Here is a 25987-nt window from a genome sequence, read left to right as displayed (position 1 = left end):
ATTGTCCTACATCACCTAGGTGTTCTTTATCTCGTTAACCAATAGGGTTAACCGCCTCTATACTTCGACATGTTATTCAAAGTTGATTATGATCATAGTTGCTCACACTCACACTTTGAAATCAATTTTCCTTTGTGAACCAATAGAAAATTGATTTCGATTTATGAATCGTTTTCTTACCCTTCGTGTTGTGCTATAAGTGCTTGTCACAATAAAACTTATATTTTTTCCTTTATGTATCCAATGCGTCGAGTATTGGTAGGCTTTTGTAAATAAAAAACAGGATCATATAATTCCTTACAAAGTATTGTTGTGTTAGTTTCAAATAAACGGCTTTTTAAATTGTTGCAAAAATTTTGTACATTTCAGATATGTCCACCGGTTAGCAGCCATGCATCGTTCCTCCCAGCATTGGGCAGAAGCTGGTCTCACTTTGCAGCTACACGCAAAACTACTTGAGTGGAGTCATACTGCATTGCCGCCGCGGTTGAGACATCCAGCCTCGCCTGACTCGCATCTTACGCATTTGGATCTCAAGGTTAGTTTAATAGTAAAATTAACTTAGTTTGTATGAGGTTCTTCACACTCAGTTTGTATTACTTTGTATTAACGAAAAGGCGAATTGAAGGTGAATGAAAGTATATTTGTAAATATATATATTATAATTTGTAATTTAATAACTAGGTAGGTTTCATAACCTTTTAACTAAGTAACAATAGGTCTTTGAGAAAAAACATTGCTAAATTTCTTTGAAAAAATAATTAAAACTCCTTTATTTGTTTAAAAGGTGTAGTACCTTTTACAAAGGTCATTATGGTCATTCAAAATTCTTTACATAGCTGCTAACTTCACGCATATTCTATTTCTTTTTACTTGTAGATTGTCTTATTCCCATCTCGCTCGCGCACGCTCTGCGCCCGGCTGGTTTAAAAAGAATTCGTTAGTGGGCAACTTCATACTGATAATTTTGTGTCACGGTGCGCGCGCATCGTAAAATTTCACTATCATAAATTTTTCATAACGCGCCTAAAGAAGTATAACTTCAAAAAACATTCAATTTTTTATAGATATTTCTATACGAAGAAATGGCCCGTCTACTGGAGTCGGGTAGGCAGTGGGAGGCAGCAGTGGAAGTTATCAAAGAACTAGTGCTAGTGCATGAGCAAAATGCACTAGATTATACCGCATTGGCCGATTTACACGAACTATTGGCTTCTCTATACAGAGCCACTTTACATCAAACGAGGTTACCCAACTCGTACTTCCGGGTGCGGTATTTGGGTAAAGGATTCCCACCGCATTTGCTAACACCAAAGGTGAGTCATTTTTCCATAATATATCTTCAGGCTTTGTTCAGATGGCAAAAACTTGACGCGCGTTTTTAAATCGCGCGACTAGACATTGTGGTATTTTCATACAACTGTTCACATGAGCGCGCGTCAACGCGGCGCTCAGAGAAAAAGTATCTAGACACAGGTGATCGCGCGTTGACGCGCGCTTTGATATTAATGTAATGTCCGTATGCTGTTCAGTTGAGCGCGCGCTTTCATCGCGATCGCATGTAATTTTGTTAATTTTCGTATTTATATTTATAACAAACTGGGTCTATTTTTCAAAATTGGATGAACCCAATGTGTACGTTTTCTTTTTCTATATTTTTCTTTATAATATAACCACAAAATAATAGCCTCTTCCACGTCCATTTTCTACGTTCTACCGAACTAGACTGACGAGTACTCTCGCAACGCGCATTAGCACTCGTCATCTGAACTCTCTTCAAATTTGATCGCGCGTTACATGTGAACATAGCCTAAATATTATAATAAGAACATATTATGTGCATCATTTGTCCGTACATATTGTTAAAAAAATATTCAAGGTGTCGATTTGGTCATTGATGATAAGTTGTTCCGTAGCTAGTACTTTTTTGACGTTTTTTCACATGTAATTATAACACACATAATAAGTATTAGACACGATATATATATATAAGAAGATTTTAGAATTTAATTAAATAAATATTAGAAATGAGCAGTGTTGGCCTAGCTTCAGCGTGCGATTCTCACCCCTGAGGTCGTAGGTTCGATCCCCGGCTGTTCACCAATGGACTTTCTGTCTATGCGGGCATTTAAATTCGCTCGAACGGTGAAGGAAAACATCGTGAGGAAACCGGCTTGCCTTAGACCCAAAAATTTGACGGCGTGTGTCGGGCACAGTCGGCTTATCACCTACTTGCCTATTACATTGCCAAATGATCATGAAACAGATATAGAAATCTGAGGCCCAGACCTAAAAATTGTTGTAGCGCCATTGATAGCAATAACAGATGCAATGAGTTTACACTTGTATTCAATTTTAATTTGTGGGGTACCTAGTTACAGGATAATAATCCTAGATCTAATAATCTTTTATATTGATTGTATTAGGGTTTCGTATACCGCGGTAACGAGTGCGATATGCTTCACAACTTCAAAGAGCGAATGCTAGATGAGTGGCCTGAAGCTGAGGTTCTACTAAAACTGGATGAACCCGGAGAAGATATCACAGAGTCTGATGGACAATGTATCCTTTTTCTGATGCAAAAAATTACTTTGTCTTGAATTAATTATTTTTGACGTTTATTTATTTATACTTTACGTTTCCTTTAGGCAACCCTAAAGTGGAACAATGAAAAAGAAACACCTATAGACCTTATTAACTGAACCATGCAATACTGTTATCATCAGCTGAGTTTCATCCTCGGACGTCGAGGTAGAATACGAAATTCCACCCGTATCACCTCGACGTCCGCCGTTCCACAACTGAGCGCTTTTCAAGATAGTTTTTGCCGCGCACCACCACTTTGTGGAACCAGCTGTCCACTGAAGTATTTCCGAACCAATTCGATTTAGGGTCCTTCAAGAAAAGAGCGTACCAATTCTTAAAAGGCCGGCAACGCACTCGCGCACTGGCATTGAGAGTGGCCATGGGTGGTGGTATCACTTAAAATTAGGTGAGCCTCCTGACCGTTTGCACGAAAAATGAGACCTTCGTGGTCTTTAAAAAAAAATTTTGTTCCGAGATGTAATTTTTTACTCGGAATAATTTTAATATTGCTTAATGTACAGTGATAATTGAATGATCTTGTATTTCCTTATAAATATATCAGATTTACAAATAAACGCGGTTACACCAGTGATCTCGGAGAAATGGGCGCATCTCGTGAACAAACCAATAGACGAGAGAATACTTCAGTATTATGAACACAATAATGTTAATAAGTTTATTTTTTCTAGGCCTGTATATAAAAATGGTAAGCATTTTAGATTTTTAGTATTCTTAAAACTTTTACGTTTCCTAATATAGGACTGATTTTTAAAATACCATTTCCTTACCTCATTTGTATAGGAGTAGTTTTTAACAAAAAAAAAAAAGTTAAAAACTATTAGAACATAAACTCCAAAAACTTTTCTCGAACCTCGAAAGCTTACTGCTACTACTTATCTTTTAAAAGTGATAAATCATGATAACTAGTAGTCTACACTTGATAGCTTCTGTGCTTAGGGAGGGCTCAAGTATTACGTCACGCAAATTTTGGAGATTATTGACCCCCCCAATGTAACGCGCCGTAATTCTGTATCCAACTACAGTACTGTACCCAAGTATTGTAAAACGTTTCGTGACCACCTAGTGACTCTTTATACCTAAACTTACCATTATGTCGTGTAAAGTACTGGAAAGTCGAAAATAATATTAACAATAACGCGTAATTCAATCCCATCCCCGCCCCGTATCGTAACGTTTTAGAAAAGGACCCCCAAAATTCTTTACGTAATACTTGAATGCGTGTGATCACATCTTGCATCTCCAAAGTAATCGATGTTTTAGGGGTATAGGCACTAAGGCACTAAGTCGACGAAAATTTTTGTGAGCCATTCTATTGTTATCCCCTACGTAAAATATAGTTAGATTCACTAAGACTGAATAGGATTTTTTAAATATTTCAGACGACGGAGATTTAATATCGGGTAAAGATGTTTCTGGTGCAAAGGAGTTCGCTTCGAGGTGGATTGAAAGGACGGAAGTTGAGATTAGTGATAAATTACCTGGTGAGTATTGGTTTTCTGCGCAAGAGTCATTTACTGGAATTATGTCTTTATTTAGTATTTTATATGTAACATAATTTTTCGAAAAACTGTTCTGATAAAGGCTTTAGAAAATATGATGAAATAACATTAAGCTTTTATTATAATATTTTGTAGTACATATTTATATTATGCCATTCGAGATAAAAAGAAGTAAAGGTATGTCTATACAAATGTAAAAGACGGCCAAATATAGATAATATAGATCGACTTGCACCAGTACCAGTGTTGCCGCTTTAAATCCTATAATTTCATTAAGAATGCTTTAAATGCACACTCATTTAAAGCATTCTTAATGAATGATTGACAAAGAACACGCATATCTTTAAGCGTTGGTATGCCGTCCATGCCCCATTGAATTTTTTAATTTGTTATGTTTACAACCAATACTAACATAACAACTAAGATTGAATTGTTACTAACTAACTAAAACTACATATGTATATAATCTGAAATAAAGAAGGCTATTATTATTAAATATATTTCTCGCTTACAGTGCCAACACTAATTTTCCTGCCTTTATTGTCTATTTCATGTGTATTTAGATTATTGTTTCACAAGTATTCTTTTTTGCCTTCAGGTATACTTCGTTGGTTCCCTGTAATAGCTTCTCGTACATACTTGGTGTCTCCTTTGGAAGTGGCGGTGGAAACTATGTCAAATACGAACAGACAACTCAAACGGGTCATTCTGGAAACTAAGAACACGAATGCGATATTACACCCGCTGACTATGAGGTTGCAAGGTGAGTTTACGGCTCTACAAGTCTGATGAATTATTTAAATCAATCTTATTACTCCCAAAACTGGATTTTAAATTAAATCCGGACGCCATTTTTTTCCTATTAAACACAAACCTTAGGTAGAATAAAATACGATATTTTCTGACAGTATATTTTTAAGATTTCAGAAAAAAGGGTCTCATAGCCTAGCGGTCTTATTAAGTGGCAGCTAGGTGAGGGGTATCGGGTTCGATTCCCGGTTCGAGGTCAAGTTTTTATTTAATTTAAATTTGTTCTTGGCCTTGGGAGGGTTGTGCGGTACCGGGCGAGTGCTTAGACCGTACATGGAAGGCACGGTCGAATTTCTAAGGCAAGCAGTGAGTATGCTACCTAAGAAAGGAGACTGTGAAGGTTTTGAACGTAGCAATACGTTCTAGGTCGAGGATGGCAAATTACAAGTGCGAATTATAAGCACAAACCGTGCCATAAAGGAAAAAAAAAAGATTTCAGAATTTTTGTTAATTAGGAAATATTTTAATCTCCGAAAACATCGCTACGTACACATACGACAATCTTTACGTACGGTACGCAATAATTTTATATCTGTTTTTAATGGATTTTATCCCTTGAATTAATTTCAGGTATCCTAGACCCACAAGTACAAGGAGGGCTAGTTAACTACGAGTTGGCATTCTTCACGGCCAGCTACGAGGCACGGCATCCTGAACATAGCGGCCTACTGCAGCAGCTCAAAGATTTGATTGCTGATCAAGTGCCTTTACTGAAGTTTGGTAAGAATGTTATGAAACCTCAATCGAAGTATTAAACCCATATGGCAGTCATATTTCTTCTATTGTCTCTCTTATATTTTATTTATTCTAGTGGTATTGGTTTGTTGGCGGTGTATAGGTTGCAAAAAAGGTAACAGGCGTAGGAATGTATCTGCCCCAAATCTCATCGCGTCCCAAATAAATAAACCCTTGTAGTATGAGATCTATACATTTCGAACTAATAGCATATTTTTTGTCCTTATATCTCGAATTTTTCACCGTATTATTTATTAATATAAAAAGTAAAAGTATATTTTCATGTAAATAATTGCATTTCAAACAAATTATTTACCTTAGTGAGTTGAACCTATAATACCGTCATAGTTTTAAATATTATTATTATTATTAATGTACGAGGTTATAATTATTTATATTTAATTACAGGTTTAGAAGTTCACGCCTCTCGGGATCCGGACAAGAAAATGCACGCATTATTGGTGAAACGTTTCCACGAGATACAACAGAAGGTTGAACAGAACTTCGGTAGACGGGTACGTATTTTTACGTATACGATTTATCTTATATATATTTATTTTTATATTATATATTTTTACTATATTTAATCTTCAAATAGATTTAACGTATTCGTGCCAAGGATTATTACTAGTTAATTTTATGAAAATAATATTCTTTATTACCCAAACATAATTTTAATTGGCTTGATTTCAGATAAGTGAATTTGATACTCTAAGCGAGGCGTCATCAGAAGTTCAGTTGCGGGCAAATCTTAGAGACAGCAGCGATATTGATTCACGAAGCCTCGCGACTAACCGGATGTCCGATATATCGACCGGAAATGAGTAAGTTTTATGACATTATATAACTATTACGTAATCTAAGCTAATACATATAGTATGTACCCATATTGTTAAAGTAGCCGAAGTAGAAAATGTATACAATAAAATAATATAATCAACATATTAAATAAATATATATTTAAAAGTTAAAACTAACGGACCCGTCAGATGTCCTGTACACATGTTGAACAATAAAAATCATCTCATTGTAAATCGAATTCACTTGAATACAAAAAACTTCATCAAAATCGGTCCAGTCGTTTAGGTGGAGCTTACAAACAGAAGATTTATATGTATAAAGATTCGAATCTTATACTCTCTGATTTATAAATTTATTTGCAGGTCAACTTCTAAGTCAAAATTCATTTCCGCTTTTAATAGGACAAGGTACGTGCATTTTTCCAATATAATCATTAGAATAGTTTTAAAATTATTTCTTTTTGTCTTATTTATTATCATATGATGTCAAGGGTGAATCCAATGAAACCAAGATGTACGTATTATACGAACACGACTTAACGATGGCAACGTGGTTTTCCCCCAAATTTAAGAAAATGAAATAAATGTAATAAGGTGGATTTTTAGTTGATATTTAATTCAAGATTTTTTTAAACACATACAGTGTAAATGTGGGAAGAAATAAGAGAGGACGCGCACTAGAAACATATTGACATGGACGTAGTGTAGTACTCGAATAAAGGCTAAATAAAAAAAAACTAGAGGTGTCAACGGACACCCGGATGGAACGAAATTCCTTTCGATTAATTTATATGTTAATTGGTATCATAACAGTATGATAGATTTTCTCGACACCAATCTTACGACGAAAAAAAAAGCCAACATCACGAGGTGTTCCCAGGCGGTCGCCCATCCAAGTACTGACCTCGCCCGACGTTGCTTAACTTCGGTGATCGGACGAGAACCGGTGTATTACAATAGCAAATAGCCCAAAAGTGTCGTGACAACTTTTCGTAAGAATTTTTTCCGTCTAGCCCCCTTTCACAACGCGCGATAAGGAACTTCGTTCCAACAAACAAAAACTGTGCTTATGTTTTTAAGAATAAACTTAATGTACACTTTATTTCACAGAATAAGTAGCAGTGGTACACTCACACCAAGGCACAAAAAAAGAAGTAGAAAGGTATGTTTTCAAAGTATTCATTTAGGGAGCGTTCAAGTATTACGTAACGAATTTGGGGGGGGGTCCTTTTGTAAAACGTTACTATACGGGGATTGAATTACGCGTTATTGTTAATATTATTACACCACATAATGGTAACTTTTAGGTGTAAAGGTAAGAAACGGGGGGGGGGGGGGGGGGTGTCAATAATCTCCAAAAATTGCGTGATATAATACTTGAACGCTATATATATCGCCAAATAAAAATGAAGCAAATATTAACTAATATCTCATCGTAATAGATAAGGCCATTGCTTCAAAGAGAGTAGAGTTCTTAAATATTTTTTTCTGTTACTTGTTATAATCAGCCCTGCGATTCTGTAACTCACTTTTCGAACTCGCACAGCGGTTTTCGCAGCAGTGGTCTCAAATCAGTCGTGAAGCAGTCATTTTATGATTTGGCATTCTGAAAAGGTGGGAGCTTGAAGTTTATTGTTTATTAGAATGCCAAATCATAAAATGACTGCTTGACGACTGATTTCAGAGCGACCGCCGATGCGAAAACCGCTGTGTGAGTTCGAAAAGTGAGTTACAGAATCGCAGGGCTGTTTTAAAGTAACGGTTTCACGTGTAAGACTATTCTAGTTTGGTCGAGGGGAGGCTGTATGAAACTATTCCTTACACAATTGTTTAAAATTCAAAGTATGGATTCTTTCAGAGTGAAGTTAGCATTCAATCAAGTGGTAGTCAGTGGTACACCTCTGCTACAACGAATGGTGTGAACAACTCTATCAATAGTGCCATAACATCAGCAATTGCAAGTGCCTTCAACAATAACTTGAATAGTGTCAGCTCACCGAATATTGTCGATTCAGCAGTTTCTCCACTGCGAGAGCTGCGACAGGACGTAAGTATTCTTGAATTAAATCGATATCACAGCAATCAGCAGTGGTACTCTGTAACCTCCACTTTAATTTACATACCACGCAATCTCAATCAGCTGTAGAAAAACTGAATCAAAAGTGAGTATAAGAGCTCATTAAAGTCGGTATGGTTATGGAAGTTACAGAGTACCGGCGTAGACTTTGATAATATCAGAAATATTTTTTATTCTGTTTATATACTGAAAAAGAGATATACTTTTTCAGTTGCTAAAGCCAGACTATATGAGAGAAATTTATTGTTATTTCCAATTCTACGTATACAAATCCAGCTTTTAAGCTTTAAATATGCTTTTATAAAAGCTTTATGTAAGATACTTAGCTTGCTTACAGATATACTATAATCTATGTACAAAAAAACCCAAAGAGACCAAAACTGTTTTCGACTTCTGAACTTAGTCCAAAACAAACTTAAATTATCAATTCTATTGGTAATATAATTCTTGAATTAAGATTTCCACTAGAACACTATGCTGCTAAATTCACGGTGGTAAATCTAATGCATAAAATTCTCGTGTCGCGGTGTTTGTAGTTAAACTCCTTCAAAACGTCTTGACCGATTCTCATGAAATTTTGTGTGCACATTGGGTATGTCTGAGAATCCGACAGCATCTATTTTTCATCCCCCTAAATTATAATAGTAGTCCACCCCTAAATTATTATATTTTTAATTTTTAGATAAAACCTTTTTGTTTATGATATATCATTAAAAAATACATACAACCCCTAATTTTCACCCTTCTACGGTCAACCCCTATTTTTTTTAATAAATGATATACATGGCAAAACGACGTTTGCCAGGTCAGCTAGTTTTAGACATAAATACATAAATGTTGCAATTAAAGAAACACTATGAAGAGGAATGGTCCCAGGTCTTAGTCAAATTCACAGCCGTACAAAAAGTACATACTATGTTTGATATTAGTTGGTGACGGAAAGGCCTCTTCGGGCGGACGTCGAGCGGCGGTTATCGCAGCGAGCTTCATACGTCACTTCCTCAGAGCCACCATCTAACAGGGATTCGTTAGGTACACGTGCACCGGATAATTATGCATGGGTCTATTGCCGTCCTTGATAAAATTCATATATAGACATATTGTTCATGTAGTGTTTTATTGTTTCAGTTGCATAATTTCCTAGAAATTTATTATTTTATTTACCAAAACCTTAGTTTTTGCGAAAACCCCACATGTGACGCAAGTTTATCTAGTATTCATACATTATTGGAATATTTTAAAAGACGAAATGTACCTTCATATACTTTGTTAGGTTATATATTTTACATATAAACTGAAAAAATTACTAAATAACCACCACATAAATTAATAATAAGTTTTTATTGTCTCCTGAAAAGTTAGGTCTGTGTCACATGTGGGGTTTTAGAAATCACCGATTCAAATGTTAAACACTTTTTGTTTTAATATTAATTAACTTAAGGTACAGATATTGCAAAAAAACAGTGGTGGCTTTGGTGCTTGTATTTAATGGTAGCTAGGTCTAGAGCAGTGTTGGCCTAGTGGCTTCAGCGTGATCATACCTGAGGTCGTAGGTTCGATCCCCGGCTGTGCACCAATGGACTTTCTTTCTATGTGCGCATTTAACATTTGCTCGAATGGTGAAGGAAACATCATGAGGAAACCGACATGTCTTAGACCCAAAAAGTCGACGGCGTGTGTCAGGCACTGGAGGCTGATCACCTACTTGCCTATTAGATTTAAAAATGATCATGAAACAGATTCAAATCTAAGGCCAAGACCTAAAGAGGTTGTAGCGCCACTGATTTATTTATTTTTATTTTTAGGTCTAGAATTTATGAAAATACTCATAGGATTTTCACTAGTGATGCAATGAATATTATTTTAACGAATACAAATATCAAACCAAATAGGGAAATAAATAATACACATCTTTTTTACTACGATATTTATTAATTAAAACTACTGACAAAATTTTTGTTCAAAAAGCACAGCATTTTGTTCAGGAATTAGGTGATTTCTTGTCTCTGTACATTTATACCGGTTAAAAATCTCTTTGCGGCGAGAGTAGAACGCTTTATTGGAATTTTTTCAGCTTCGGGAAATATATATTCGGCGAATACGAATATTCATATTTGTATTCGTTGCATCACTATTTTTCACTCATCTAGATTGAATTAAGTTAGAGCGTTTATAATTTTTAATAATTATAGGATTATAAATATTTTTTTGTAACTGAATTTTCTATTTAATTTATTATTTACTACTTCCTACTTAGACTCGTAATCGTGCTTTGTTTCACGTTCCTCACGCTTAAAAGGAGTATTAAGGATATCCATAGCGCTAAAGCACCTGCATCATGAGCACACCCATCACATCCTCACGTACACCACTTTCACACCATCACACAACAGAGCCAAATTAGATATTACAATGTATTTATTCATTTTTATTTATTTTTTTCCTTTCGTAAATGTTTAATCATATTATGTATTCCATATTTGGCTTTATCGTTTGTATAATTGATTTTTGTAATATATGTTAACGTAAAATTGTAAACACCGTTAGATTGTAATCTATCTCGCGAGATTATAAACTGTCGAAAGATTGTGAACCTCAGCGTACTGCTTACAATTTAACGTATTATTACTCAGTAGATTGTACTACACTAACTTAGTTATCATTCAAACTTCTTTGGTCAATTACAGATTAATTTTACTTCCCAACAATTTCATATAACTACCGAATAATAATACGTTAATTTGTAAGCAGTTCGTTGAGGTTCACAATCTTTCGACAGTTTACAATCTCGCGAGATAGATTACAATCTAACGGTTTTTACAATTTTACGGTGACATATATAATTTATGTAAGCTGCAGGAAATAAATAAATAGCTAAGGAAAATGAGATAATCAAGGACGGCAAATGTTTCGATATGTGTTTTGTGCACGTCGCCTGGTCTTGGAATTATTTTGACTTTTAACAACTAAATGTTTGATGTGTGATTCTGTATAAGTTATTTAAGGTTTTTGCTTGCATGTGTTACAGTTGTTATAATTTGCAATGCTTTTTATAGTAGTATAGTTTTGGCTTGCATAAAGGTATATGTTCTAACGCACGCGTTTAAATAACCCACCGGTTTGGAATTTTTAACTTTATACAAGGTCTTTGGGATGTGCATGAATTGGTTGTGCAATTAAAATCTTATGGTTACGCCCCTAAATCTCCTAAAGGGGTGTGGGGTAAAATATTTTCGGATATGCTCATTACTGGCAAGTAAATGAGCAAATACTCTACCTACAGCATTAATTATTGCTTGGAATTGAATCCATTTGCGCGACGAAGGCAATTAAAATAATCATCTTAATGTACCCACATGTTAATAAATCTAAAAATATACCCCACAGGCACTACAGACTCGAACCAAGACGAAGAGGAACCGCCGCCGCTACCAGTCAAGCAGTCACACAGAAGCCTAGACCTAGACACAGAGAACAATAACCAGGAGACGAACCCCCTACCCACCAGGTATAATTACGATTTAGTGCTGTCACCGCGCAACTCATATTTGTACCAATCAAAGAGAAGAGAGTTACCACCGACCAATGAAAAAGCGCCGACGCCGCCGCCAAAGAAACGGAATCAAACTAATGCATAATCTGTAGTTCCGGTCCAGTTAATATATGATCTTTAAAGGGTTTAAACGTGGACTAAAGTAACGAGGTTTGTTACCATGGTAACCCACCATCCTTTTATATGAAAATAGCATCATATTCATATCATATCATGGGGTGATCCATATATTTTTATTTATTCATATATCATTTGGTAACCATGGTTACCAACTTTTATATGGAAATGGCGTCGTAACCATGGTAAGGGGCTGTTCAAGTATTACGTAAGCAGATTTACTGCAATTTAAACGCCCTCCCCCCCTCCCTTCCTCTTGTCAGCAAAATTATGCTAAGCTCTCAAAAATAATAACACATAAACGAATTAATTTTTTGTAGGAATCCTAGAAAATGCATTTCGTTTTCAAGCGTAAACAATATGTGGGTAATATGTGTAAAAGAGTAAATAATAAAGACCCCCCTCCCCCCCTATAGTGCTTACGTAATACTTGTACGGCCCCGAACGATCATTTTATATGAAAATAGCATCGTAACCATGGTAACCATCTTTTTATTTTGAAATAGCAACGTAACCATGGTAACCAACTTTTTATTTTGAAATAGCAACGTAACCATGGTAACCAACTTTTTATTTTGAAATAGCAACGTAACCATGGTAACAAGACAGTTCATGCAAAGAATAATTAATTGCATTTTAATCCCACCATTCCATTCCATTTATAACTTTTATTTTCAACTCCTATACAAAAACTTGAATTTTATTTCGTTTCCTTATATCCTAGCTAATAACGTTTAAATTCTTACAATTACTTTAAAATTTAATTAAAAATATGTCTTCCAAAAACTCTTTATGTTTATGTATACTATAGTGTACGACTAATATGATTGAATATTATAACTTCATAACTATTTGTAGTAAGCTATTAAATGAACAAAATGCAAAGATAATGTATACTCTTTCACAAGCAAATGTGTTTTCTATAGGTAAAGCGCGGTCAGCTCTGATTTGTTAGTTTACCTAATGCAAATTATCGTGATATTAAAACTTTGATGCCATGTTCCCAAAGCGATATACCCGTGTCATATATATAGGTAGGTTATCAATAATTTATATTGTACAATATAGAGTTTATTTAAGAGCAACAGATGTATAAGGTGATTAAGATTAAAACTAATGTAAGAGAAATGTATTTTATTATCGTTTAGTATGTGAATCAAAATGTAGAACAACTATATTTCAAGGAAAATAATATACAGTGGTAGTTAAGTGACCGTAAAAAATATTAGAAAAAAGTTAACTAACCCCTCAGTCTAATTGCAGTTTAATTAAATACTCACCTGTCTCTTTTCATCACAGCGTAATCACAATTTGACAGTAAGAGACAAAATATTATAGTAAAAACGGTGCATTTTTTATGTCGTGTCCGTGATTTGATCACTGCATAAAACGCGTCTGTATGAGATAGCAGAAAATTTCATACATTTATACTGTTAATTAACAATATAGTAGAATGTTAATTGAAAAGTTAAATATTCAAGGTATAAAACGATATACCACAGGAAGTAGTTAGATAATAATTTAATAAATTCTACAATCAGTGCTTGTACTCTGTAACTCTGAATAGTGAATTCTCTCCGGCTTCAATATGTGTTTTTTGTTGAGACAGCGCTACGGATATTAAGAGAACTACGACGAAATTCTATACAAAAATATCGCTATCACTTTTGGAAGTTACAGAGTATCGGCGCAGAGCAGGACATATTATTATATAACTACAAAATTTCCGGTCTATGTCCTGTTATTTTTTTTTTAATTTACTCAACTTATGAGAAAATCCTACCTCCAAAGATTTTTAACGTAATTCTTTGAATTTGTCAGAAATGGGTTTATAATATGTAATTTTGTACACTTTTATTGTAAATCTATTGTATATTTATACAGAAAATGACGTAAAAACGTTCAAAAAAGTTTAGTTCTTTGTCCGCAAACTCCACTTAAAGTATGTTTAACAACAACTATATATAGGCAGTGTTATATTTGAGAAGACGTTGACTTCAAGTTAATTATGTTTATATAGTGGTACGCAAAATCAGGGGTTACAAACTATTGCAACTGGAATTCCTGCGTGGTTATAATGATACAGAAATGATCTGCCCCAGGTGATTTCAAACAAAAACCTTTATCATACTTAGACGTTTTTTGTCAACGCAAGTCTGATAGAATCGGAGCCCCGCCCTCTAAATCAAAAGTGTTCTAAGTTTATTCCAAACTATAGGACAATCTTTAATATTTAGTAAAAATTCTATATTGATTTGAACAATTTGTATACCTAAGTGACAAGGCAACAAAAATAACGTATTTTTTTTTTTTCAAGAAATTGAAATAATTGTACTTCCATACAAAATGTTTTAATTTGTGGCAAACTTTAGATGTAGATGATATTGTTTAATACATAATAATATTGAAATATACTCTTGTAAATCCAATGTTTATATGATTAAGTGTTACATTTTGTAATAAATATTATTATCGAGTTTGACTTTCATTTTATCTTTTTACTATTCAAACCAGTAAGCCTAGTAAAGTAGGTACGATTGCCCACCGTGCGTTGCTTACATTGCCAGAAGGCTCGTAAGCGCGTTGCTGGCCTTTTAAGAATTGGTACGCTCTTTTCTTGAAGGACCCTCGAAGTTGAATTGCTTCGGAAATACTTCAGTGAGCAGCTGGTTCCAAATAGTGGAACTGGTGCGCGGCAAAAACTGCCTTAAGAAACGCTCAGTTGTGGAACGACGGACGTCGAGGTGATACGGATGGTAATCTGCCTTACGTTCGATGATGAAACTTAAGGCCGATTTACATTATCTTAGTGTTTAGGAGAGTGCTTTAGGATAGTACTTTAGTTGAAACATGTAAACGCTACTTGGTTTAGTAAACGCTACGCTAAAGAACTTGCCTTTCAAGTTGTACTAAAGCACTCTCTTAAACACTAAGATAATGTAAATCGGCCTTTAGCTGCAGGTAATTACTTGAATACGGTCAAGCGGAAGGAGCTGCTACTGGGGAGCTCCCGCCCAGAGGTGAGAACAGTACTCGAACGAGCACATAAAGCTTCTTAGAAGCTAATTTAGCCTTCTCTTCCAAATGACTGCGAAACTGAGCGTAATTCGATATGACAACGAATAGTATTCCGATGCTAGCTGAGGTTTTAAGGAGAGTGGTTTCGAAGAGAGGTGTAGCGTCAAAGGGTGTTTTTTTAGCGCAAAACGCGCAAACTTGTGTCTTCTTGGGGTTAAATATTACGAGAGTTAGTCTACCCCAGTCCGAGACACAACTTTGATCCGGTAGTGATCGACAACTGCCCGATAAATACCTGTTCGGCCAGTGTAAAGAGTATCACCATTGCTGTCGTCCTATGAATGTTGCTAAGCTATCATTGGTATGCAGAATAAACAGAGTCGAGTATAGGACACAACCTTGTGAGACCCCAGCGTTCACGAGTTTAAGCGCGAAACATGCTCCGATCAGCAAGAAGGCTGGATATCCAGTTGCATAATTTCTCGGAGAGCCCATATGCTGGAAGCTTCGAGAGCAATGCTCTGTGCCACACCCGATCGAAGGCTTTCGCTATGTCTAAACATACCGCCAGTGCCTCCACCTTGGACTCAATTACCTCTGCCGACCTATATGTAAGGTACAAGAAGGTCAACAGCTGAGCTACTAAAGCCGTACTGATAATTGCTAATCAGCCTGGAAGTGGCTCTCTAGATACCTCAGGAGCTGGCCGTTAATAATGGTTTCTATTTTTTTGGAGAACACAGGTTATAGTTATTGGGCGATAGTTGGACGGATCAGAGCGATCGCCTTTTTTAGGGGTCGGATGTATAGAAGCGGTATTCCAGCACTTAAGGCTGATTTACATTATCTTAGTGTTTAGGAGAGTATTTTAGTACAAGTTGAAAGGCAAGTTCTTTAGTGCTCTAGTGCGTTGCGAGTGAACGTTTACATTTCTTCCAGTAGAGTATCATTACAGCGCCACAATGAACGCGCAACGACGTCGGCAAATGCGCTCTATTCTACGCAAAATACTTACTGTAGTTATGGAACAAATAGAAGACGAGATTTTATTCGAAATAAATAAACTAAATATAAATAATAAACAAAATAGCTTCTTTTGAGGCAGTGTATGCCGAATGCCTAGCCTGTTTGTTTTTGTATAAATTGTTTTTAACGTTCCACAAACATTCGTGAACAACATATTCAGACACAAATTTGATAGTTGTATCTTCCGACCATTTAGCCATCTTTAAAAATCAAAAAACACGCACGCGTTTCACGGCACTTATGCACTCTCCTAAAGGTGATATCAGACGGTTCATTTTTTGTTCATTTTCACCTTTCAATCGGTAGGGGAGACCGGGTACAAAAGTAACACTTTGTACTTCACACATGATTTGTGGCTAGGTTTTAATATTGTCATTAAATTAATATAACCATATATAAATTCAGTTTATGTTCTTTACACTAGCAGCTCGATTTATTTTACTATGGTGTGTTTTATATGAATAACAGAGAGTTAAAAAAAATCATCAGTTGTTACTTTCGACCACGTAGGCAGGTCGAAAGTAACAAGACGAAGAGGTTGGTAATTAATACAATATTATATGTTTAATCAACAATTATTTTTTTAAAAAGTAAAAGTTCTGCATTCTGCATCCATCCACTAGCATTGCCAGCTCCGGCACAACCAACAGGACCCTCAAGAATCATGTGGTCTTGGAATTGTTTCAATGGGAATACGAAAAAGGAAGTATGTGTCCTCCTTGAGCATTAATCGCAACAGCAACAGTTACTCACTACTTACTACTACTTCCACGTTCTGAGGTTACTGCACCTACTTGTTTAGTTCCTTTTTGAGCAACAATCTTGCTAGGTTTGTTTGTTACTTGTGTACCCATAGGACTATGTTACTTTTGTACCCTTCCTCATTTTTGTTGAAACATGAAATATAACTTAAAAACGGAACGTGCTAAACAAAAACAAATTTAAACAATGTACAATCAATCTAATCATAAATAGATATGCAAACATTCAGATTACTACCATCCTTTTACGACTATGTAAACATTAAATAACAAAATTTCGAAAAACTTAGTTTTGGTTTGTAAAAACACGTAGTATCCTCTCACACAACCTAACAGTGCGTGGAGTACGCGGCGACCAACTACAAGTGAGGGGGGCGCTCTAAGCTATCGCCTGACGGCGGCGAAGCTGTTTTCGCCCATTGGATGAATCTAGAGATCATTTGTTACTTTCGACCCGCCGTTACTTTTGTACCCGGTCTCCCCTACATTTCACTCGAAATGAAATGTCAGAACAAAAAATGAAACACGAGTGCCGAATGAATTCATTAGTGAACCGATCCAACAGTGTTGGATATTGGCATCCAGTATCTTTCATTCCCACTCCGAATGAACAAGAAATGAACGGTCTGAACACTGAGAGAACGTTCATTCGGATTCGGCCATTTTGTTTCGAGTCCTGTAGCCGACGGACATCACGTTGTCGACGAAGTTATAACTTTTTTTTTCTGTGTGTTATTATATTGTTTTCATGCGGCAAAATGGTGTTCAAGTGGAACGATCAAAATACATTACTTTTTTTGGAGAACTTTAAAAATTATCAATGCCTTTGGAACCACAAAATTGTTGAATACAAAGACCGAACAATGCGGGCAAACTCTATAAAATCTCTAATCAGTGATTTAAACTTAGAAATTACTGAAGAAGATATTAAACGTAAAATAAAAACGATAAGGACCCGGTATACAACAGAATTAACCAAAATAAAGCAGTCTACTAAAAGCGGTTGCTCTTCTGACGATGTCTATGTACCGACCCTGTACTGGTTTAAACATGCAGAATTTTTAAGCAGTGTATGCGTCCCACGGCAGAGTACATCAAGTCTCGTAAGTAGAATCTTTTATCAATCCATACTAATCCATATCCATAATATTAATCCATATCCTAGTAACTCTGTCTATCTGTTCGATAAGCGACCACTACGTGAACAGAAGCTAGGTAGGTACCTACTTAATACTTATACTGAAACAAAAACAACGTATATGAATTGTATAGGTTTATTCAGTATTATTACATCATATTCTTCTTATCATGTTCCATTGCCTAGGTACAGTGCATGAAGTGACAAACTTTTCTGCATACACGTCACGCACGCGGCGGGCATTTTCACTATGATTTCTTGCATTGGTTTGTGGTAAATCGCTTAATGCTAAAGATGGTATTTCTCACCATTCTCCAGGTACAATGGACCCTGTGACCCAATCCTCAGTTTCCAGTGATCGTTGTTGCACGTAGTCCACTGTGGTTTGAGCCAATTATGTAATGCACACGTCGTTTTAACAAGTTGTTCAACTTTTTGCACTGACAATGGAATCGCCTTTTCATAGATTCGAAATTTTGATACTAATGTTCCAAAAGAGTTTTCGACCACTCGTCGAGCTCTTGACAGCCGATAGTTAAATACTTTTTGTTTATCGCCAAACTCTCCTCTAGTATTATATGGTTCCAAAACATCCGTCCGCAAAGGAAAGGCACCATCTGCGACGATTACGCCTTCCTTTGGGAAATTTAGAAGATTCGACAACAAAGCTTCATTCAGTGTTGATTTATTAAAGACGGATGCATCATTTGCCCTTCCGTTTGTCCCAACATCTATATAAATAAAATTATAATTCGCATCTACTACTGCAAATAGATGAATACTAAAATTCTTTTTGTAGTCGAAATATTCAGAGCCTGAACTTTCTGGGCATCTTATATTCACCAATTTTCCATCCATTGCACCACAACAGTTTGCAAAGTTCCATAATCTATAGTAGTCTTCCATTATGATATTCCATTCATGTTGACTTCCAGGAACCTGTAATAATAAAAGTGTCAATATTTTAATTACAGGATGCACCACAGACTCAAAATGAAGACTCTACTGAATCTGAGCAGACTCAAGCTGGCAGTGAGGAACAGAAGACGCCAAATTCTGAGGTTAGTAGGAATGGAAGTAGTGAACTGACGACTCCTTCATATTCTCGAAAGCCAACAAACAAGAAAAGGAAGATTGATATACCGATTGATAGAGCAATTAAAGAATTAAAAACTATAAGCGAGCAAGCCAAAGTCCAAACTGAAGATGAGTTTGATTTGTTTTGCAAAAGTTTGGCAGTACAACTCAAGAAAATGCCCTTGAACAGGGCTGTGATATGTCAGGAAAAACTTCAATCTGTGATGACTAAGGAACGGTTAACACAGATGTCACAATCATTTCCTGAAGTAATTTACTCGGACTCCAGCACTCCATCCCCATTTACTATCAACCAGTCGCCTCTATACCAAAATACAACACCGGAGTAGTTGTCCAAACATCCACCCAAGAGCAAGAAAAGATACTCTCACAAGCTATAGAAAGTATTGTGTAAATGTTGATTGTCTAAATTAAAATGTTTCAAGAAAATAACTTAATATTTTATTAAATAGATATAACTGACCTTAATAACCTTTCCAAGGGCTGTCCAAATGGCTTCAAATACTTCTTGAAAAACTCTGTACAAAAACTCTAAACTTCCAAAACTATCACCTGTAGCCAGGTATCAGTACAATTTGAAGTTTTATCCGGGTAGGTATGCTATCTCTCATTAAAGTGTTTTCTTTCGTTATTAACGGAGCAACAAGAAGTAGAAGTTCTTCAAATTTACTTTCATCCATTCGAAGATGATTACAATATGAATCAGGATCTTCAACGGCTAGTTCTCTCAACAATGTATTGGAAGCTCCTAATAAATTTCTTCTTTCAATCCATGGTCGCACCCACCACCGTCGACGTTTTCTTTGCTTCTTTTTTGTCAACTCTTTGATTAAATGATCACAAATTAAACTAATTCCAAGACGTACGACTTCATTCGATGACATATTTAAAGGAAAGAACAATGAATGTTCATTTCTGTATCATTTCGTCTAAGCCGTGTGAACATAGAATGAAAAAAAAATGAAGCATTCACTCGAGTGAACAATCATTCGAGTGAACCGTCTGATATCACCTTAAAGATTTGACTAAATTACGTGTTTACACACAACGAGGGAAGATCTCGGGGGGTGCGCGCGGGCGCGGGAGGGGTATCACTTGAAACAAAAATAAAAAGCGATTCTATTTTGATTCAACTTGAAAGTCAAGTAGAACCGTACTAAAGCAAGTAGCGTTTACATGTTTCAACTAAAGTACTATCCTAAAGCACTGTCCTAAACACTAAGATAATGTAAATCGGCCTTTAGGGACAATGCCGAGCGAGTACAGGTGCGTTAAGACCGAAGCCAACTTAGGTGCACAAGTACGCAGCATAATTAGGGGATGCTATCATGCCCGCTCGATTTATAGATGTCCGAGAATGATAAAGCTTTGCGGATATTGCCGGGATTGACGGACGTTGATGGTAACATGTAAGACATTGAAGGAGATGGCTAGCGTACCAGAAGTAATTATTACGTAGGCAAATAGATATTCATGATCCCTTGAGTTTTTTACAGTTTATTTTTTATCGGTAATGTACGACTGCTGAGAATACACTTAATGTAAAAGATACTCACCATTACATACATCTAAAAAGAAACACACTTTTAATATTTAAACTGAAAATGATTAGACCAATTCTATATTTTTTCTAATTTGATTAAAATACAATTACTTACATCATATATCATTCAAACAAATTTTGTAACCAAATCGTAATAACATTAACTCATAATAATGCGTAACAATCAAGAAATAATTATCTATTGAAATTTGATATTACAAATGAGTATTTAGTAGGCTAAAGTTTTTTATCGTGTATTCGCATTTTATAAAATATTTTAAACAGCTGTGAAGTGATATTGACAAAACATTTATAATTAAGGATAAACGTAAAAAAGGTTAGTTTTATTATTAAAATAAATTAATATTAAATACGCTATTCTCTATTAGAATATTCTATACAGTAAAACTGGTTACGGGTTGATCATTATTCTGAAAATGACAATGATGGGAAAATTTTAAAGCATAATAAAATTGTTGATCCTGTTGAAAACCGATAAACTCATTTTAAAGTCTGATAGTCCGAAGAGGTTTTATTTAATTTTATGTTGTTAGTAAAAGTGAATTAAGCAAATAGCAATTCACTAAATAAAATGAGGTCACCATTGCAATTCCAACACACTCAAAGATAGTAGAATTAATTCTAAGTAGATATATATATTAAAGAATAATTGTTTAATTATAAACTCGACAAATATAGAAGAATCAACTCGACATGCCTTTTTGTGTTTAACTAAACTGTCTCCACGAAATTCAGGCCCACGCAATGCGTTAAAATCTTTATTTTACTCATAAACAAGACCTAATTTTACAAATCTTTGACTCTTTAATCAAATATTGACGCCAAACACTAATTACATCTAATATAATTTAAAAAGAAGCCAATATTTTTACAGCTTAACGAATTTGGGCCTTCACCTATTAAGATAAGAGATCGTAAACATATTCACTTTGCTTTAGGTTAGTGAATAAAATGCATTAAATAAAATATTTTTTCTACGAAAACCAAAGAGTTGAAATGAGAATTCAATGAGTGATTCAAGTGGGTTAGGAGACAAATAAAACCCTAATCTTATTGTATTGTCTAATAGATACATTGTATTGGAACGAAGTTCCTTATATCGCGCGTTGTGAAAGGGGGCTAGACGGATTAAATTCTTACGAAAAGTTGTCACGACACTTTTTTGCTATTTGCTATTGTAATACACCGGTTCTCGTCCGATCACCGAAGTTAAGCAACATCGGGCGAGGTCAGTACTTGGATGGGTGACCGCCTGGGAACACCTCGTGATGTTGGCTTTTTTTTTTCGTCGTAAGATTGGTGTCGAGAAAATCTATCATAGTGTTATGATACCAATTAACATATAAATTAATCGAAAGGAATTTTGTTCCATCCGGGTGTCCCTTGACACCTCTAAAATTTTTTCTTCAAAAAGTCAACATACTAGACAAATGTGTCTGTGTGTCGCACAGAACATATTTTAACTCGTTAATCTTATCCGAACATGTGAAATATTTATCAGAATTATTTTAAGAAACCAGTGTCTTTGATTTTGACGTATGTGTTTGATTATCTTTCACGCCATCGACATTTGGCTGTTGGTGGTTTCCTCGCGATAAAATCACGATTAAAGATTAAGGTAGCGTCGAATGTGTTAGTGGTGGTGTTAATGTCGTGATTTTTAAGTCACGACTCCGGGTATCAAAGTACTTACTCAAGTATTTTACTTTAATAAAAATAAATCTTTTACCGAACCTAACATAACTGATGACGCATTCTTCATATTCATAGATTAAAGAATCACGTCAACTTAATATAATTTTAAAGCGTATTATTTTTTATTGCTGCCATTTTAAAATTATAATTATATGCTTTATGCACAAAAATGATTCACACATCCGTTCATAATTGGTAATTCATTTTAATACAGTTGTTTAAATATTTTTCGTATTTGTTAATCTTTTTATTTTATATTAATTTAGGTCGTCTGGCTAAGTAACTCCTCGTTTAATCAGACCTGCGCGCGGTTCGATTCCTGGCGAGTATGGGTATTGGGAATTTGCGATTTGAAGGCATATAAGACTGATCGCTTATTTGGCTTCTAAAATATGAGATATGTAATATTTTCTTTTCATTGTAGGGGTATCATACATTCAAATTACTTTTGAAGTTATACTTCTTTTGGAGCGTTAGCGAAAAATGATGAGAGTAAATTTTTACGATGCGCGCGCTCACCGTCAAATAAAAATGATACCCTAAAGTTAGCTATAGTCAACATTTTAGTCTTTGAAAGATTGAAAAGATTTTTATCTTGTTACGCCAAAGAAGTATAACTTCTAAGGCGTGTACAATGTACATAAGTACACACACGTTTTTTTTATTAGGACATTACACGCTTTGATTTTGTGCCAGGTTACCAGTTCTCGTAACTGTAACACCGTAAAATTGTAAAAACCGTTAGATTGTAATCTATGTCGCGAGATTGTAAACTGTCGAAAGATTGTCAACTCAACATACTGCTTGCAATTTAACGTATTATTATTCGGTAGTTATATGAAATTGTTGGGAAGTAAAATTAATCTGTAATTGACCAAAGAAGTTTGAATGATAACTAAGTTAGTGTAGTACAATCTACCGAATACCGATAACCGATAACCGATAGATTACAATCTAACGGTTTTTACAATTTTACGTTAACATATACACCAGTTTGCCTACCGGCTATGTAAAGGTTTACCATACATAATTTTTCTTAATTTCGAAACCTTTATCGAGATAAAGATATATCCAGTAGGAAAACTGACACACTTTTTGTTCGTGATGGGGTGTACATGTATATAATGACATCATGTCATCTCTTATCAAAGATAATATCTAATGACTCAGTTTCTTCGTGCATGTACAGGCAGTGCCATAAAAAAATAACTACTAACCGCAAAACAAGATATGATATTCTATTTTAACCATTAAAACTACATAGTTAATATGTTGAATAGGTAAGTTTGAACCTGATCGTTTTATGAGTAACGTTGTTTCATGTTCAAAACATTTATAATAATTTAAATAATAATGGATAATTCGTATTTCAAACGCTATATTTGTCTTTTATTTATTACTAGCTGGCCTGGCGAACATCGTACCGCCTAACAGTCGATTCTTTATTTTTTTTAAATACTTATTCTGCTATTCGGGACACCGGTCTAGCTAGTAAGATAAAAAAAAAGAAAGTTGATAATACAACAAATACATTATGTCAAAAAATAAAAATTTACCTTCCCGGAACCCCTCCATTAACACTTGAACTTTAAGATATGGTATTAAAGTTCAAATTGACTTTTAAGTATTATTAGATAGAAAAGTGTTGTTTTTAGACTTTTTCACTAATTTTTTTTAATATTTCTCTCCGTAAGAACCATTCTCGTACTTCAAAGAATATTATAAAAAAAGAATTGGCCAAATCGGTCAAGCCGTTTTCATGTTATGTCGTGACAACGGAAAACGGGTTTCATTTTTATATATATAGATTCAATGCAAAAACGTATTTAGTATAAAAACAAATAAGAATTATTTATTTCTAAATTCGAATAAAAAATTACTGTGTTGGTAAAAATCGTTTCGGAAAACAACAACTGCGAGTGAATTTATATCAAATACATTTAACACCAAATATGACTGAATTTAGATATTTTATGAAATAATTTATATATTTATTTAACACGTATTTGCAAAAATCAGTAAAAATATAATAATTACATTATAAAGAGCAACGGGCGGCCCGATCGCTTTCGAGCCGAGCAACCATTTAAAAAAAAATTAATGAAGGTGAGCGCAATAAGAGCGTAAGATATTAAATAACTTAAACATAAAGAAAATAATTTATAAGCCTCTAGGATTCGCCAACAAAGGAAGTCATGTGATAGGATTTCAAGGATTTATCTTTTCAAACAGTACCTAATCAAGAAGGTTGTCTCGAGTTTCTCCAGTTTGTCTAAAACTTACACCAATTTGCTAACCGTATTAAAGAAAGCAGGAAATGCTGTAACAAAATAAACAATGTCTGCGAAAAATTCAAATAAACTTAATTAACTACGATTACACAAATGAAATGACTGCAGACTTTTTATCTATCACTGTTTTCAGTCCAACGATACACATAGGTAACACATGATAGAATCAAACAAAATTTAATGACGTCTTTAAGTAACGAACAAACATATTAAATTATAACAAATATTTAAACCTTTATCGAATTAAACAAACACATCATTATTTATTTTGAATTTGATATTATAAAACTATCATGAAATCCTTTCAAAAATTTTAATCATAAAATCCATCTTTAAAAGCATTATGAATTTTTGTTGAATAACAATCCTTTGCAAAGTTTTTGTGTTTAGAACAGGAAGCAAACACTCATGGACACTCACACTGGTAGAAGAGTCGCAAATGCGTTGCCGGCATTTTAAGAATTGGTACTCTCGAATTGGTTCGGAAATCGCCAGTGGCCTCAAAACAAGCAGTTTTGAAACATTAAGTAGTAAGTTCAATAATAAACTATACGAAAAATTAAGTACAAATATAGGAAAACTAATACAAGTAACTCCTTGTTATTCTTCTTCCTCTTTTGGTGCCTCTCTATTACTGATGGTTTGCCGTCAGTCTCGTGAAGTGCGTCTTGTCCTGTTCAAGATCAACTCTTTGTTTTTTTGTACGGATTACCTGTCCACTCCCAAAACTTACGAAGCCATGATTTTTCCTTCTAACAACGCCGTTTCCACTTGATTTAACCCATTATAAATAATTAATTGGCCCAGGTACGCAACTACCAGTACCAGGTAATCCCGTTTAAAACATCATTTTGTTTAGCTTTATTAATGATCTCTTCTACAGCGTATAAAGAATTTGACAAAATATATAGTGAAACAGTCTACGAGTAATAAGGTTTATTTTGATGATTATGGTTTTTATTAATTAAAGCGTTAAGAGTAAAGATTACCGAAGGAAATTGGTCTTAAAAATATATATTTTTAGGATGCGAATCATAATAATTCATGCTAGGCTGTAAACTACATTATATTGAATTTTTAATTCATATTTTATTTTTAGGAAATGATCTAATTAAATGTTTAATGAGTCAGACATCAACAGAGACAGCAAATAATAGCCGTATGTGTTAATTTATCTGCAGTCTAAAGAATAACAGTC

General features: G+C 34.7%; 2 protein-coding genes across 6 annotated transcripts in view; both read left to right on the top strand.

The window, feature by feature from the left end:
* Positions 1-12280, top strand: part of LOC125054454 (dedicator of cytokinesis protein 1) — a 52043-nt gene extending 39763 nt beyond the window's left edge. For 4 of the 5 annotated variants that reach the window (XM_047656371.1, XM_047656367.1, XM_047656368.1 and 1 more), the window contains 14 exons: positions 370-538; positions 1068-1316; positions 2427-2562; positions 3149-3292; positions 3987-4088; positions 4705-4869; positions 5487-5636; positions 6060-6166; positions 6345-6475; positions 6815-6859; positions 7562-7613; positions 8310-8498; positions 9458-9560; positions 11916-12280. In XM_047656371.1, the coding sequence (XP_047512327.1) occupies positions 370-538; positions 1068-1316; positions 2427-2562; positions 3149-3292; positions 3987-4088; positions 4705-4869; positions 5487-5636; positions 6060-6166; positions 6345-6475; positions 6815-6859; positions 7562-7613; positions 8310-8498; positions 9458-9560; positions 11916-12166 (1993 nt within the window). In that variant the 3' untranslated portion in view covers positions 12167-12280. The remainder of the gene's footprint in view (positions 1-369; positions 539-1067; positions 1317-2426; positions 2563-3148; positions 3293-3986; positions 4089-4704; positions 4870-5486; positions 5637-6059; positions 6167-6344; positions 6476-6814; positions 6860-7561; positions 7614-8309; positions 8499-9457; positions 9561-11915) is intronic. The other variant, XM_047656369.1, reaches the window with a different exon arrangement.
* Positions 12281-17652: 5372 nt separating this feature from the next.
* Positions 17653-19611, top strand: LOC125054938. Its single transcript, XM_047657089.1, has 2 exons — positions 17653-18106; positions 19116-19611. The coding sequence occupies exons 1-2, from the start codon at positions 17762-17764 to the stop codon at positions 19566-19568; spliced, it is 798 nt and encodes a 265-aa protein (XP_047513045.1). The 5' UTR covers positions 17653-17761; the 3' UTR covers positions 19569-19611.
* The last annotated feature ends 6376 nt before the right edge of the window (positions 19612-25987 follow it).

Source organism: Pieris napi, chromosome 12, assembly GCF_905475465.1.
Source record: "Pieris napi chromosome 12, ilPieNapi1.2, whole genome shotgun sequence".
In the NCBI taxonomy this organism is placed as follows: domain Eukaryota; kingdom Metazoa; phylum Arthropoda; class Insecta; order Lepidoptera; family Pieridae; genus Pieris; species Pieris napi.
Note: the sequence above shows the minus strand (reverse complement) of the source record. Positions and strands in the feature narration are given on the sequence as shown.